At 48.2% G+C, this 14,545-nt stretch overlaps 3 protein-coding genes across 12 annotated transcripts in view; 2 read left to right on the top strand and 1 right to left on the bottom strand.

Annotated features, from left to right (window-relative positions):
* Window positions 1–14,545, top strand: part of TAPBP (TAP binding protein) — a 240,209-nt gene that overhangs the window by 126,001 nt on the left and 99,663 nt on the right. The window lies entirely within an intron of this gene.
* The window catches only part of CUTA (cutA divalent cation tolerance homolog), a 146,675-nt gene that overhangs the window by 125,995 nt on the left and 6,135 nt on the right, over window positions 1–14,545 (top strand). The gene's annotated exons all lie outside the window — the stretch shown is intronic.
* The window catches only part of SYNGAP1 (synaptic Ras GTPase activating protein 1), a 32,674-nt gene that overhangs the window by 17,062 nt on the left and 1,067 nt on the right, over window positions 1–14,545 (bottom strand). For 7 of the 10 annotated variants that reach the window (XM_069073452.1, XM_069073443.1, XM_069073444.1 and 4 more), the window contains exons 2-7: window positions 12,392–12,513; window positions 9,980–10,085; window positions 3,285–3,376; window positions 2,768–2,889; window positions 463–616; window positions 161–259 (exon numbers count right to left, since the gene is read on the bottom strand). In XM_069073452.1, coding sequence (XP_068929553.1) covers window positions 161–259; window positions 463–616; window positions 2,768–2,889; window positions 3,285–3,376; window positions 9,980–10,085; window positions 12,392–12,513 — 695 coding nt within the window. Of the gene's footprint in view, window positions 1–160; window positions 260–462; window positions 617–2,767; window positions 2,890–3,284; window positions 3,377–3,504; window positions 3,663–7,405; window positions 7,510–9,979; window positions 10,086–12,391; window positions 12,514–13,163; window positions 13,301–14,545 lie in introns of those variants that run through there. The other 3 variants (XM_069073447.1, XM_069073451.1, XM_069073449.1) reach the window with 3 other exon arrangements.

Here is a 14,545-nt window from a genome sequence, read left to right as displayed (position 1 = left end):
TGATTTTGGTGGAGGTGGCAATAGAGGGAGAGGGAGAGAAGATGAAAAAAATGGAGGATCCAGAGAAAAATGATAGATTGTCTTCCATCCTCCCTGATTTCTCCTCTTCTCCTTTATCTATTTATTTCCCTAGTGTTCTTTCTAATTTTCTTCTCAATACCTTGTTGGGCTTTACTGCCCTCTGAAGATTTTCGATCCATTTGTCCCTCTCTGCTGCAGAGCGACAGGCAAAACACTTGGTCCCTGATGATGTTGTTACCTGGAAGAGCACATAGGATAGACAGGTGAGATCTCAAAAGGAAGAGAAGTCACAAAGGTTGGAGAACTCCTCCCCTAAATGCTTGCTCTCTCCTCCCTTAACTTTCTTCAGCTTCCCACCATTTTCTTTCTCTGATTCCCTCAAATGAAACCCCTATCCCTTCTCCTCTGGTTCCCCTCCACAGTCCATTTTCTGGCCACCACCTCAAAGCAGAACTCTTGGCCCAGGATAGAGCTGTGCACGGGCTTGATGATAGAGTCTTCATCCAGGTTGAGCTCCAAGGCCTCAGCTGCACTGCTAGGACTCAGCAAGGACTCATGGGAGTGGGACTCCTTAAAGCTTTGCATCAACCGGGCCCTGGATAGGTAGTAGAAAGGGGTACACAATTGGAACATACATGGATTTTTTTTTCTATTTTTCTATCCCTTAACTCTTTTCTCTTTTTTCCCTCTTAATAGTATTTTATTTTCTCCAATTACATATAATAGTTTTCAACATTCATTTTTGTAAGATTTTGAGTTCCAAAATTTTCTCCCTCCCCCAACCCCAAGACAGAACCAGTCTGATATCGGTCATACATGTGCAAACTACAGGGATCTTTTTTTTTTCAACTAACTCTCTCCCCATGGAGTTGAGGGCATGAAAACCCTTCCATCTGTATGCACACACATGCCTTACATAGAGATAACAGATACACACAGACAGATATTGGTCTCAGTTTCATCCAGTCCTTGGAAGATGGGGGTGGGGAGGGAATTTCAAGGTGGAACAAAGGTGAGAACTCTTGAGATGCTATAAAGATCCTACATAGTGAGAGGCTTTGAAATTTGGGGGGGGGTCTCCAAAAACATACCATTATATACACAATACCTTAAGTACAAAGCTGAACCCTGGCAGAAAAGAGAACAGGATAAAATGTGACATGAGAAGAGAGGATGAGGATGGACAAGAGATACTGTGTAACCTCAGAGACAAGTTCTCAATTCAGGAAGACTTAAGGGGCAGAGAAATTGAGAAATGGAGTGCTAGGAAGGTAAAGGAAATAGAGGAAGGAAACTGACAAGTCAACATAAAAAGAGCAAAGAAGAATCCAAGGGTTCTTTTCTTGGGTGAAAAAATAATTTGGAGAAGGAAAAACAGGGGAGAGAAAAGGGGATGAGAAGAAAGGATAAAAGAGGAAAGATGGACAGATAAAAGGAAGAGAATAGAAAAAAGAAACAGGGAGGTAGTTAAAAAGGAGGAATGGGAAGAAAGAAGGAAGAAAGAAAATATACAGGAAAGATGAATTTGAAGAGAGATGAAGTCATAGAAGAAAAATGGAATGATGGAGAGGAGATAAGAGATGGAAGAGGAGAAGACAGAAACGGAAAAATGGGATATATTCCTGTCCCATGTTCCCCATGAGAATGGGAAATAATAAAAAGCCTTGAGATACTACAGCATGGGGACTAGTGATGGAAGGGGAAGGAGTGGAGAGTCTTAGAGAACAGGGAGGGGGAAACTCGGGTGTGGGAGCCTCCTTGAGACTATTTATAGCAGCCCCGTCATCTCGGGCTCTGGCTGCCGTCAGCACCACGCTCCCCCGGCCCCCCGCCCCCGCGGCCAGGAATACCATGCCCTCACCCCCCCCCCCCCCCCTGGCCCAAAAACCACCTTTTTCACCCTGAAAGGGGGGGGGGGGGAGGAGGGATGATTCACCTTATCCCAATCTCTCTACCTGCCCAACCCTGGGGATGGCTAGACATGGGGGAAGGGTAGGATAGGGCAATCCCTAAGGGGTAGGAGGGGCAGGGGGAAGGAAGCAAGGTGGGAAGAGAGACTCCAAGAAATGGAAACAGACACTAGTAGATTATCCCCTCCCCCCTACTTTATCAAAGGTAGCAGGTCCATGTATATATTTCTCCCTAGATTTTGCCCCTTCTCTGTTAACCTGTATTTTTTTTTACCTCATCTTAGCTTTATCCCTTCAATATAACCCCCCCCAAAAAAACTTAGCCTATAAAATCATATCTATTGGCTTCACCTTGTGCAGCCCTTCCTGTGACTTTTCTATCCCAGTTTCACTCTTTTCTGTCCCCATGTATATTCCCCTCTAACTCACAGCCTCTCTTCCTCCCTTTTTATCCACCTGTATGTTATCCACACCTCAGTTCATCTCATCTACTTCCCCATTTCAAACCTTCTTTCTATCAGCCTGTATATTCTGTTTAGTCTTACCTCATTCCTTCTGAAACCTGTATATACAACCTGGATTTACCATTATCTCTCCATCTGCCAATATGTATTACCCCCACCATCATCCAGACTATTGTCTACCTATGTAACCAGCACCCCACTTTTACTATGTATAAATACCTATGTATGCCTTTATTATTTCCTCCATTACTTCTGACCCATAGTAATCCTCTCCCATAACTCTGAGCTTGTTTTTTCTCAACCATATGCCTCCACAATCTGCCCCCCTCCCACAATATTATGTCCTTCTAGCTTGAACCCCAGACACTGTACCGGTCATGATCAGCGCTGCGGAATCGAGGCAGGATCTGTCGGAAGCTGCTAGTCCGGTCAAGTTTGGGCTGCGACTTTGTGCGTTTGATGGAGCTCTTCAGCCTCCGGCTCAGGAAGCCTTGCTGGGGGTGGGGTGGAGGATGCAGAGATTGGGATTGAAAAGGGGAGGGAAGAGAAAGGCAAGGTCAGCAGAGCCCACCCACCTCAACAATCAGGGAGAGATATCTTGGGAATGAATGGTTGGGAACTAAGGGAAACCTTAAAGGGAGAAGAACATCATGCCTGCTCACGGTTCCTATACACACATATCAGCCAAGAGAAGAGGGGAAGGCTGGTCAAAGAAGCACGGGACAGAGCTGAAAAGAAGGATGTGGAGGAGGTGGGGACATAAGACAGACAGACAGACACACACTCCTCCCTGCCCCCTTTCCCAGAAACCACGGATACCAGCTGAGACTGAGGGGGAGGGAGAGCCTAGCTGGGACCACATCTGGCAGGGGTGCAGTCACTCACTCACCGAGGGCCGGAAAGGGGCCGCGGGGGCGGCCTCCATGCTGTATTGCTTCCCTCCAGGGACACTCTTCCTCCTGGAGCGGCCCAGGTGGTATTCTGAAGGGGAGGTGGAGCGGGTGGGGGGGGAGGGGGAAAAGATAGGAAGGGGGAGAGATGTCACCCCATGTCTACCCTTTCCCCTAAATTTCCCCCTTTCCCCCTCCTTCCACCCTAGCCTCACCTACCCCCCGGAAAGCAGCAGGAACAGCAGCGGTGATGGCAGCGAGAAGGTGGGGGTAAGGAGCTAGAGCCGGAGCCCCCGGACAAGGAAGGGGTGGGAGGCCCTATGCCCATCATTTTGGCTGGCAGTCAGTAGGGAGACATAGCCAGTGGGGTCAGAGAGACCCTAGGTAGTGAAATATATCTGCTGATTAGGGAGGCTGTCTCTCCAGTACCCTCCCTTCTACACCTTCAGGGGACATAGCTGGAGAAGAGGTAGGTCAAATGTCAGTCCCCCAAGGCAGCTTGTCCCCCTCCAGCTGGGGACATCATCAACCCGCTCCTCCTTCCTGGGGGCCTTGCTTGTTCAGAGTGCCAGGACTGCTCCCCATTTCCCCCCTCCTTGGCCTCGGAAGGGGTGGGGAGGGCTGTCACCGGGTTGTTGGGGACCTAGTGAGGGTATGTGGGCTAGAAGAGGAAGTATAGAGATGGAAGAATCCTAAGAAAAAGGAGAAATGGTGGGGAATGGAATGGGTAGTGGATAGAAGAGACTGATTCCACCTCTACTGCAGTAGCCAGGACTCTGGAGGGGGTGGGGAAAAAAGATGGGACAAAGAAGGGAACGGGAGAAGAAAGTGAGGTTGGATGGGGGAATATTGGGGTTCCCAAGTAGGGGGAAGGGCAGAGGAGGTAGGTAGAATGCCGATAAGATTCTGACCCCCCAGGAGGTTATTGAAGAATGGTTTGGGGGGATGGATGTTGAAGCTAATGAATCCCAGGGAATTTGGAGGGGCTGGGGTGAGGGGTTGAGGGAATTCTGAGGGGTTTAAGGGGGGATGCTAAAGCTCCGGCTCCAGCTCCAGAATGGCTGCCCAGGCCCGGGCTCCCCCCACCCAGACCCACAGTCACCACTGCAGCCAATGGGGGGGCAGGTGCTGCATCAGGGGCGGGGCCACCATCACCACGGCAACAAGAAGCTACAGGCTGGAAGGAGGGGGGGGGGGCAGGAAGAGCCGCTTGTTAACTCTGTGTATTCCAGAACAGGGAACAGGGAGCCCCAAAGGCCATCTCTATCTTTTTACAAAGATCTGCCTTTGTGGTTGAACTGGCCCAGAATGGGATATATAGCTTCCGTGCACCTTTAAAATACCAGTGCCAGAGGCCTGCATTGACATATTAACACCATGACAAGGGAACAAACACTTCATCCTTTGGGAACATATGTGTGTATCATGGGGACACAGTTAGCTATACAGGCACATGTGTGGGGAGAACATGGAAAATATGGGAGAATATATATATATATATATATATATAATATATGTTTATCAGAACTATAGATAGCCTTGAGCACTGGAATATGGTAATACATGCTTAGACCCAGAAACACAGGTGACCATACACAACATGCTTAGACTCAGACACCCACATGCAAAGTGCTAATGTGGGAATGTGCTTAATTGTGTGAATGCAACATGAGGAATATATACTTAGCTCTTTAGCTACAAATATGAGCACGCTATGGGAAGACATATTTAACCCCATGCAAATATCTGGCATGCAGATACACTGTAATCTCCAACACATCCCCACAAACAGAATGTACACATCCTCCATTTACACTGCTGATACTCCACTGGTCCCATTTGTTTATTCCTGTCTCTTAATTCATATTTACTGTTCTAGAAAGGTTAAGAACAATTAGCAAATTCATTACTCTTCTGTTTATACTTCAATTAAATTTTTTTTAACTTAACAGGTGCTAAGCTGATTAAAGTCCAATAACTATTACTAAAAAAATGAATTGCATTCCATAAATGTTATGACTATCTAGGTCGTTAGCATTCTAAAGCCAGATCAGGTGATACTTATATCTGAAACATTTCTAATCAAAACATAAAGTTTAACTTTAAACAAATGGATATGTAGTTTTGGGAAATTAAGGATAATCAGAAGAATTCATTAATTTGCTAATATTTCAGGCATTAGAAAGTAATATATCCATATAAGGATTGCCCAGAAACATATCTGTAAACTCAAACACTGGTCACACATACACAGAAAAGACACATGTGGTTATAAATAGGTACCCAGAAAGAGACAAAGTATGGGGAAGATGGGATAGAAACACAGAGTTAAGAACAGAGATGCCAAATGAAAAACCACAGTACATACATAGGTATACATGCAGAACACACTTGCTTATAAGCATACATAATTACATGTCTCCACACCTCATCTCTACACACAATATACACACACACTACCTACACAGACTCGTAACACAGACATTGTGCAGACACCCACACATGTATACACCCCATGTACACACAAATGAACTCACACACATAGAGCAAGCACCTGGGCTACCATCCTACCAGCCTCCTTAATCTTGTCATTACCTCAAAAGTTCTTCCCCCCTTCCAGTCCTCCAGTTCCCAAGTCCTTAACCTTCCTTCTTCCTTTCTCTCCAGGCATCTCTTTACCGATAAGCTACTCTGGTCCACTTTCCAGTGGAAGAGATGGAAAAGGGGCCAGGACAGGATGAACTGTAGTTCATACTAGCCTGCCAGAAGTGGTGGGACTTTGGGGCGGAGAAAGGAGGAATAGGGTTATTGGGGACAAGATCTGTGCTGGGGACAGGAAAGGGAGGAGCTGACAGACCTATACTGACAGTCACTGTTATGACAGGCCCCACACTAATACGGATCCCATTCCTGGAAGGCCTACCCTAATCCAGTACTCCCCATTGCTTCCCATAGGCCCAACAGTAGACAAATTGCCATTTTTCTTCCTCACTTCCTTCACAGACCTCTTTCCCCCTAAGAAGGCCATGGCTCTTTTTTCCTTCCTTTTCCTTTCCTCTTAGCATTATCTTTCCTCCTTTTATCCCTTCATCCCTGATCACCAAAATTGAGTTTCATATCTCAGGCTTTCTCCTTTCCTATTTCAGCTCAAGTTCTAACCCATCCTCCCCCATCACCATGCCTCTCCTTTCTTTGACTCTTCTCTTCCTCCCCTTTCCCATCCTCCACTTTTCTCTATCTTCTTCCTTTCTGGCTCTCTTCTCCCTTGACTCTTGCCTTTCCTTCCAGCTTTCTCTCTACTTTCCTTGATTTTCTCCCCAAGCTTTTCCTCTTCACCAGATTTTCTTCTGCCCTCAACTTGCTTTTCCATTTCCCAGTCAGGGAAAGAAGGGGCAAGATCTTGCCTACATATATTACCCTAGGCCCAAGATTTCTATAGATTTTCATCTATAGAAGAGAATCTTAGGCAACATGCTTGCACACAACCCACTCCCCCCACCTTCATCACCCTCTCAACACACTTGCCTGCATCCAGGCACACCCTGGACAACTGTGGCAAGTACTGCCACAGAGACCCTGGCCAGCACTGGCTCATGCATATATACAGGCATATTCGAGCCAGCAGGAACACTGTTAAGCCCTTGACATGGGACACACACTGGAGACAAACACAGGTGCACACAGGGTCAGAGGTGACAAGGCAGCTGGACATGGAGATGCATACATAATCATCAGACCAGGGTCATCGGACCCAACAGACATGCAATGCACACGGGAAGACTCTGAGGGAGACGATGACATCTCTTGCACAGTGGACATGCTTGCACACACAAGGATATATGCATAAAAGAGAGAGACATGAGTACACACAGACATGAATACACAGGTGCAAAAAACAGAAACACACACTGAGGCAATGGACACACAATTCCCTCCACCCTCAGCTGTCAGGACCTCCAAACAGTCCCCCACTAGAGCTGACTCTGCCCCCCACAAGTGCCAAGTAATCCGACCCCAACTCCCCCCCGAAAAAGCCCAGCACTCACCCCCCACCCCCGTTACCATAACTCCCCCCACTCGGAAGATCCGGCCCGCCCGCACGCCCCCGCCCCCCCCCTACCTCGCCCCCCCCCCCCCCACGGGGGGTCAGTAGGGGAGGAGGAAGAGGAGGAAGGACTGGGGGGTCCCCGGAGGAGGGGAGGGGCCCCCCCGCCCCAAGGTGGGGCGGGGGTGGGGGGCACGGAGGGCAAGGGGGCGGTCTGGCCAGGCTCGGCTCCGTTCGGCTCCGCTCGGCTCCCACGGCCCGGGATGGGGGCGGGGGCGCCGGGAAGGGCCACTGGGGGGAACGGCCGCCGTGGGGACAGCCTCGGGTAACGGTTCCAACCGCCGCCGCTCCCGCCGCTGCCGCCGTTGCCCGGGCCCCGCCGCCGTTGCTAGGCGACCGCTGCTGCCGTGGCCGCCTCTGTCACGAGCCCCGTCGCCCGGAGACGGCGCGAGAGAGTTAGGGGGAGGGGGGACCCCCAAAACGAACTAAGGACCCCCACACCTTTCCCCCCACCGTAAGGACCCCCCCCAACCACCGAGAGAAACATGGGGCCACAGCTCCGCCCCAAGAAGGTGGAGTCCCCAAACATTAACCTCCACGCTCTCAAAGGTCCTAGGAATTTCTCCCACCGTGGCCTCCCTCCACCACACTCGTGGGTGGACACTTCCACACGCAGCAGCCCCCCCCCCGGATCCCCCCTCACTCAGACACCTTTCCCCAAGTATATTCCTATGTATGCTTGGATAGACACCCACTCATCCACAGGACCCCCTCCCTATACGCACACCTTTGAGTGGATACCCCCCCATGGACCTTCCCTTGTAGAAAGGCAAACACCCCTCCCCCCCAACTGACGGCCCTCAGCTTTTCCCCTGCCCTGTCCCGCACAGAAAGATCTTTCCCTAATGGGTGGACACACCCACACCCACAGACCCTTATATGAGGACAGTCTCCAACACAGCCCTTCCCCCATAAATCTCACCACACACACACCCCTTCTTTATGGATGTACACCCACCTCCACAAACACCTCCTAGAAAGACCAAGATCAGAGACCTCCAGGCCCTGAGGACTTAGGGTAAGGAGAGGATCTGGGGTAAAGGAGGACTGAGGAGGAGTGGAGTAAATGGGGAGCAGGTGGACAAGGATAAGGGGATAAGGGCTTTATGGTTTACAATGGATGATGGAATGTAGGGTTCATACATACATGAAAATGCTTCATATGTGGACATCTTGGACACTATGCACACAGGGCTGAATTCATATAGACATGCCACACACATCTATGATAAACACATTACATACATAAGAAACATACATACAAGGGATATGCCATACACGGATTGCTGCCCACACACCCTGGATCCTTCATGGGCAGAGGCTTTGAAGGCATGTAGATAGATCCAAACCAGCATGGTTAGGGTCTCAAGGGCAGAGGCCATGGGAGGAAGGGATAGGATAAGTAGAAGGGCTAAAGGGCTGGACATGTGGGGGATTTTTAAATGAAAGGGTCTAGGACGCATGGATTCTCCAGGGAGTGGGGACTGAGAGAAAGAAAAAAAAAAAAGGATGGCTGTATAGCTGGATATTAAATGCCTGGGTCCTAGAAATGGAAAGAGGTAGAGGGGATAGGGATGGAGGTGGGGGGGTGGAGGGCAGTTATGGAGGTGGGGGGTGGTTTCCGGGGGCTGAGGGCGTCTCTCTGCACCTTGGCGGCAGGATCTATGTTCTCTGCCTTCATCTCCCCTCACCGTTCCCATGGAAACCTTTTAAGCGAACTTCTCAGGAAGACAAAAATCTTTTTTTAAATGACTAAAGAGGGGGGTGGAGGGGGGAAGAGAGGGGGGAGAGGGAGGGAAAGAGACAGATGGAAAGAAGGAGAGAGTTGGAGAAACCGAGATAGAGGCAGAGGTACAGAGCGACAGTCATTCAGAGGCACGGTTACACAGACAGAAGGGTGATGAGTTGAGGAGACCTGATGGAGGGCAAGATGAGAGAAGAAATAAGAGGGACAAATTGTGGGGGGGAAAGGTGAAGATATATGGAAGAAGAATCAGGAAGAAGAGGATATTGGAAGAAAGGAAGAAAAGTGCAAAAAGAAGTGAGAGAAAAGAGAGGATAGGTTGATTAATCCACAAACCAGTGGCCAATGCACCCCAGTGGCCAGTTTGAGGAAGGGGGAGGGAAGGGAGGACAGGGCCAGAGGGCTGGGAGGGAAGCAAAGAGAATGTGGATAAAAAGAGTAATGGAGGAACTAGGTCATTGTCAGTAGGGGAGCATTGATGACCAGAACCAAGGGGAGGTGGGGGGAGGAAAGGATTTTCAGGACAGGAAGCATAAGATCTGGGGAGACTATTTTTATATGCACCCGGAAATCAGGCAAATCTCACAGAGTGGAAAAGGGAAGGTGGAGCCAAGACATGGGCCTTTTATCCTTCACCCTACCCCAAACCAAGAATACAGGTACCTTCTTTGAAGCCCTTTGAAGTGTAAGAGCCTTCTCTCCCATGGCCTTCTCCCCAGCTCTGAGACCCATCTTCCTCAGCCCACCCTCCCACTCATCCATACACCCAGATCCACCCTTTAGCCTTCTCTCACACAGTTCCCTCTCTCAGGGGCATGAGAGTTTTCTCTTCCAAAGCCCCGTACCATGTTCGCCATGGGGCCGGCCCTCCACAGGCACAGAGACTGTTCGTCTCAGTAGTTTGTTTCGACTGGACTCACTCCTCCGGTCCCGGATCAGAAGGGGGTGTATCTATGGGATGGGGGATATGGTCAGATCTCAGTGGCCCACACTCCCCTTCTCCCACCAGGAAAACTATTAACATTTATCAAAGATGTTCAAAATGCTGGACCCTGTCTCACTCTCATATCCCCCTCCTCCTGCCATACCCTGTGTTTGTCTGTGGATGGGTATAATTCCTCTTCTATCCTTTATTCTTCACACCCACCCCTTCACTACTCCCCATCTTCATTTCTTTCAATACATCCTGAAGGTTTCTCTTAAGCCTTTCTCAGCAATTCTTCCAATTCATTTAGGATTTTATGTTCATCCAGTCCAGTTTCCCCTTGACCTTCAGTTTCTCTCATCCTCTAATGTCCCCACCCCCAGCCCCCTTTACTGCCTGTCACGGGGGCAGCAGAAGCTGCATTTATAATCAGGATCACAGCTTGTTTCCCTCCCACAACCAGGCACTCGGCCAGACTGGGACCCAATCCTCCCTTTCCCCAAAGGCCCTGGTCACCTCTCTCCAGTTCCCCTCTATTACCCACCTGGTTCTCCTCTAACACCTTCTAACCTCTTCCCCCAGGCTCCATCGTGTCTTGTTATTATTCCCAGATCTCTTCCCAGATGTTCTCCATCACCTCTCTCCCACTTCTCCCTAACACTTCCATTCCTTTTGACAATCCCAAACCTTGGGCCCTTATCTCCATTATATTCCTCCTCAAACCCCCCTCCCTAATCGGCTCTCCTCTCCACCACTAGAGGCCAGTGCAACTTCCCAGCTATCTCCCAGTCTCCAATAGGCTACTGTCACTGTACACACAGTTCCTCAATCTACTAATCGTCACCCCTAGTTCCCCTAACTCCCGAATCAACGCCCTTTTAGGTCACCCTAGGCAGCCCCTGAGCTTCAAGGCATCTTTTGATATCTCTCCTGGCATTCTTTCTCTATTTATCCTCCCATTATCCTGTCTACTATCCTACCATCATCACTTTCTGATTATAATCACATCTGGTCACCTCTCACTGGACTTCCTTCTCTCCCTCACTGAAACAGAGGACCCAGCCTTTCCCAACACTGCTAATGCCCCCAGTTCTCTCACTTCAGCTCTCACCCCTGATATCTACCCATTATTCCACATGACCTGCTTAACCCTTCAGTCCACAAATCATCTTTTTTCTTCCCCTTAACCTTCATTTCTTCTCCACTCAAGTCCCTGGCCCCTAAGTTTCCCTCTACTCCTCTGGATTCCCCTAGCAACTTCTTTATCCTCCTATTATCTACTTCTCCCAGTTTTTGCATCTACTTTTCTTTGACCTCAGTAACTCTCCCAACTACCTCTGCCTTCTGTGGCTACGTAATTCACTCTCTCATTCTATTTATCTGGTGCCTCAGACCCTTCTGCTCTTTCTGTTCCTTTGCTCCCCTCCATTCAGTTGAATCATCAGGACATCACCCTCTTACTATCCTGTACTCCACATTTGTCCCACAGTCATACTTCACTCCCCCAAATTGTTCATTCACTCCTCTGGCTCTCAAATCACCTCTCCCCATTCTTTGGGCTTCCAAATCATTCCTAAACATCTAGTTACCCCCAACTCCCTGTCTCCCAAGTATCTTCCTCTTATTCTCGTCTTCACTTTTACCTCCCTGGTCTCACAGTCTAGTTTCTACTAATATTCCTTATTCCCAGTCCCCTTAATCATTAGGTTACCTCCTTCCTTACTCTTTGTTCAACAGTCACCCCTAATTCCTCAGGTCCCTGACTTATCTAGTCTTCATAATCCTACTATTCTACTCTGTTCCCCCAATACCCTAAACTCATAAAGTTCTTCCTTTGCATTCACCCCGATTTACCCCCCCAATGTCCTCTCAACTTCCCCTTTCTGTTAATTTCAGTCATAAATACCCAGCCAACCAGAATTCCAGCCACCTCCATTATTCTACTCATTACTCTAACTCTCCTCCATCCAGTTAGACATCTCAATTCCTCACTCCAGCTCATCAGTCCTTCCCCATTCTACCTGCTCCATGATGGTGAAAAGATGAGATAGGAAGGTTCACCTCTAAATAGAAGTCTCCTTCCCCCCACAGTGAGTAAAACATGGAGACAGATGCTGTGCAAGTTGAATGTGTCTATCTCTCTTGACTCTCTCCTGTCTCCTGCTTCATCCCTTCTATCTTCGCCTCCCCCGTCTTCACTTTTCTCCTTTCTCTATTCTACACTTTACTTATTGTCTTTCCCTCTTAATTTGTATACTCTTCTTTCCCAACTCTCTGTTCCCCTCCCATCTAAAGAAAGGTCCTCTGTGCAACCTCCCTTCCTTTGTCTCACCTCCTCCTCGTCCAGCATGAGCAGTTGATTCCCCGAGATGATGCAGAATCGGGGGTTCCAGCCAGGACGCTCATATGGGGAATGAACGTACTGGGTTCGGTGCATAGGGGGTCCCCGTACATCTGAGAAAAAGATAAGAGGAGGGTCAAAGGGCCCCACACATCTGGGAGACAAATATGGAATAAGGGGAAGTGTACACATTTAGAGGATAATAGCATTGTAGATAGATGTGGAGAGGGACAGGACTGGTAAAGAGATTACACATTTTGGGGGACACATGATGGGACATCTGAAAAATCTGAAGTAACACAAGGTTAACCTGAACATCTGGGAAAACAGAGGGTGAAAGAGATTCTACACATCTAGGTGAATATGGGAAACAAGAATTTAGTGGGAGAAGGTATATATAGAGTGCCAGTATTTGAAAAGGATAACTATACATCTGAGGGGAAAAACATAGAAGGTGGTCTGAGATGGGCAGAGAGGGATTGTGGAGAACACAGGCCCATATGAATGAATAAAAAAATATTAAGTACTTAGTATGTGCAAAGCAATGTGCTAAGTGCTGGGGATAACAAATGAAAGAAGGGATTGCACATTTAAAATGAATGTAGAATTAACAGAAACATATCTAGGGAGAGTAAAGATGGTGAAACACCTGGGGAGCACAGTGACATGGGTGGGGAAAGGGTGCACATGTGGTCAGAGTGAAGGTGTCCCGAACAACTGGGTTGTGAAAACCAAACTTCTGGAAAAGGAAGGAGGGAGATACCTGTAAGTCTCAGGAGAGATGGAAGCCATCCCTTCCATGGCCTCCTTAGCCTTCCCAGGTCCCTAGGGATAGTTTTGTTTCCTTGGGGAGTGGAAGGGAGGAGGGGGAAGCTCTTATCAGCAACTGGCCCAGGAGTTCAGGTCCTTGTTTAGGGAAGGAGGAGAGATCAAATTGGCCTCTTAGCACCACCCCTCAAAAAACCGTAACATGAACCCAGGGAACTGCCCCTAGCAACATCTGTGGTTCTTCCCCCACAAGTGATTGGAGAAGCAAGCCTCTAGCACAGAATATTCCCCAGGACAGTGTGGAGGAATGGAAAAGGGAAGGAAAGGTAATAGGGATACTATATCTCATGAAAGAAAGTAGGACTCTCTGTAGGGGGTAGGACATCTGGAGGGAATATATGAGAATTTCTATTCTAATGCCCTGAGAGGGCTCCCTGTCCCATTCTCCTAGCTTCATTGCCCCTCAACCATTGCAACCCAACCCCAACAAATTATGGCAAGAGGGTTACCCTTGGCAGTCGTAGTAATAATGAAATCAGCTAACATTTACATATTGCTCTAAGATTTACAAAGCACTTTAAATTATCTCATTTGAACCTTGAAACAACCCTGTGAAGTTTGTATTGCAGTTACTGTCCCCATTTTACAGATAAAGAAATTGAGCCTAACACACACAGGTTAATAAGACTGTGGGGATATACCAGTGTGAGAAATCAGTCTGCAGGTATCAGTGAAAAAAAATGAGGCTACAGTGGTCACACTTAGAGAAATCAGATTAAGGGCACTTGAGTGGGGAAAAAAAATGAAGGAAGAAAAGAGGAAGGAAAGCAAGTTTTGGAGCCTCCATGGGGAAATAAAGCTGCAGGTACACTGGAGTGAAAAGAAGCAAGTTTTAGACTCCATGTGATATAGGGCATTTGGTCTGGTGATCTTGCCAAAATCTAATTTCCTTCATGGCCTCTTATTCACACACTCAGAAATGTTCCCCTATCCTCCAGCCTTTTAGGCTGACTTCTCTGGATCATAGGGTGAGTAGGTAAGAAATAAGAAATGACTCAGGGTCAGAGGTAAACCCTCTCCGACTACAGACACTCTGAACTGCTAAATACCTTAATACTAGCCACTCTCATCTACTAATACCCTAATACTTTCCAGACATGGAAAAACTTAGACACTCTGATACCAAACATGTTAATACTCCAGACAGTACAAATCCTAGTTCCTCCATAAGCATTTCAGGACCCCTAGTGAGAAAACCTTACCATTCCACAGAGGGAGGGGGCTGACTGCAGCAAAAGGGAGGAAAGTTCAACCTCAAGAAATACTTCTTCTGGGAGAAGTGAGGAGAGGCAGGTAAACTCATATGCCTAATAGCAA

The sequence above is a fragment of the Petaurus breviceps genome, unplaced genomic scaffold (genome assembly GCF_028583685.1).
Source record: "Petaurus breviceps papuanus isolate PSGF00001 unplaced genomic scaffold, PetGlider_PUasm1.0 90865, whole genome shotgun sequence".
In the NCBI taxonomy this organism is placed as follows: Eukaryota; Metazoa; Chordata; class Mammalia; order Diprotodontia; family Petauridae; genus Petaurus; species Petaurus breviceps.
Note: the sequence above shows the minus strand (reverse complement) of the source record. Positions and strands in the feature narration are given on the sequence as shown.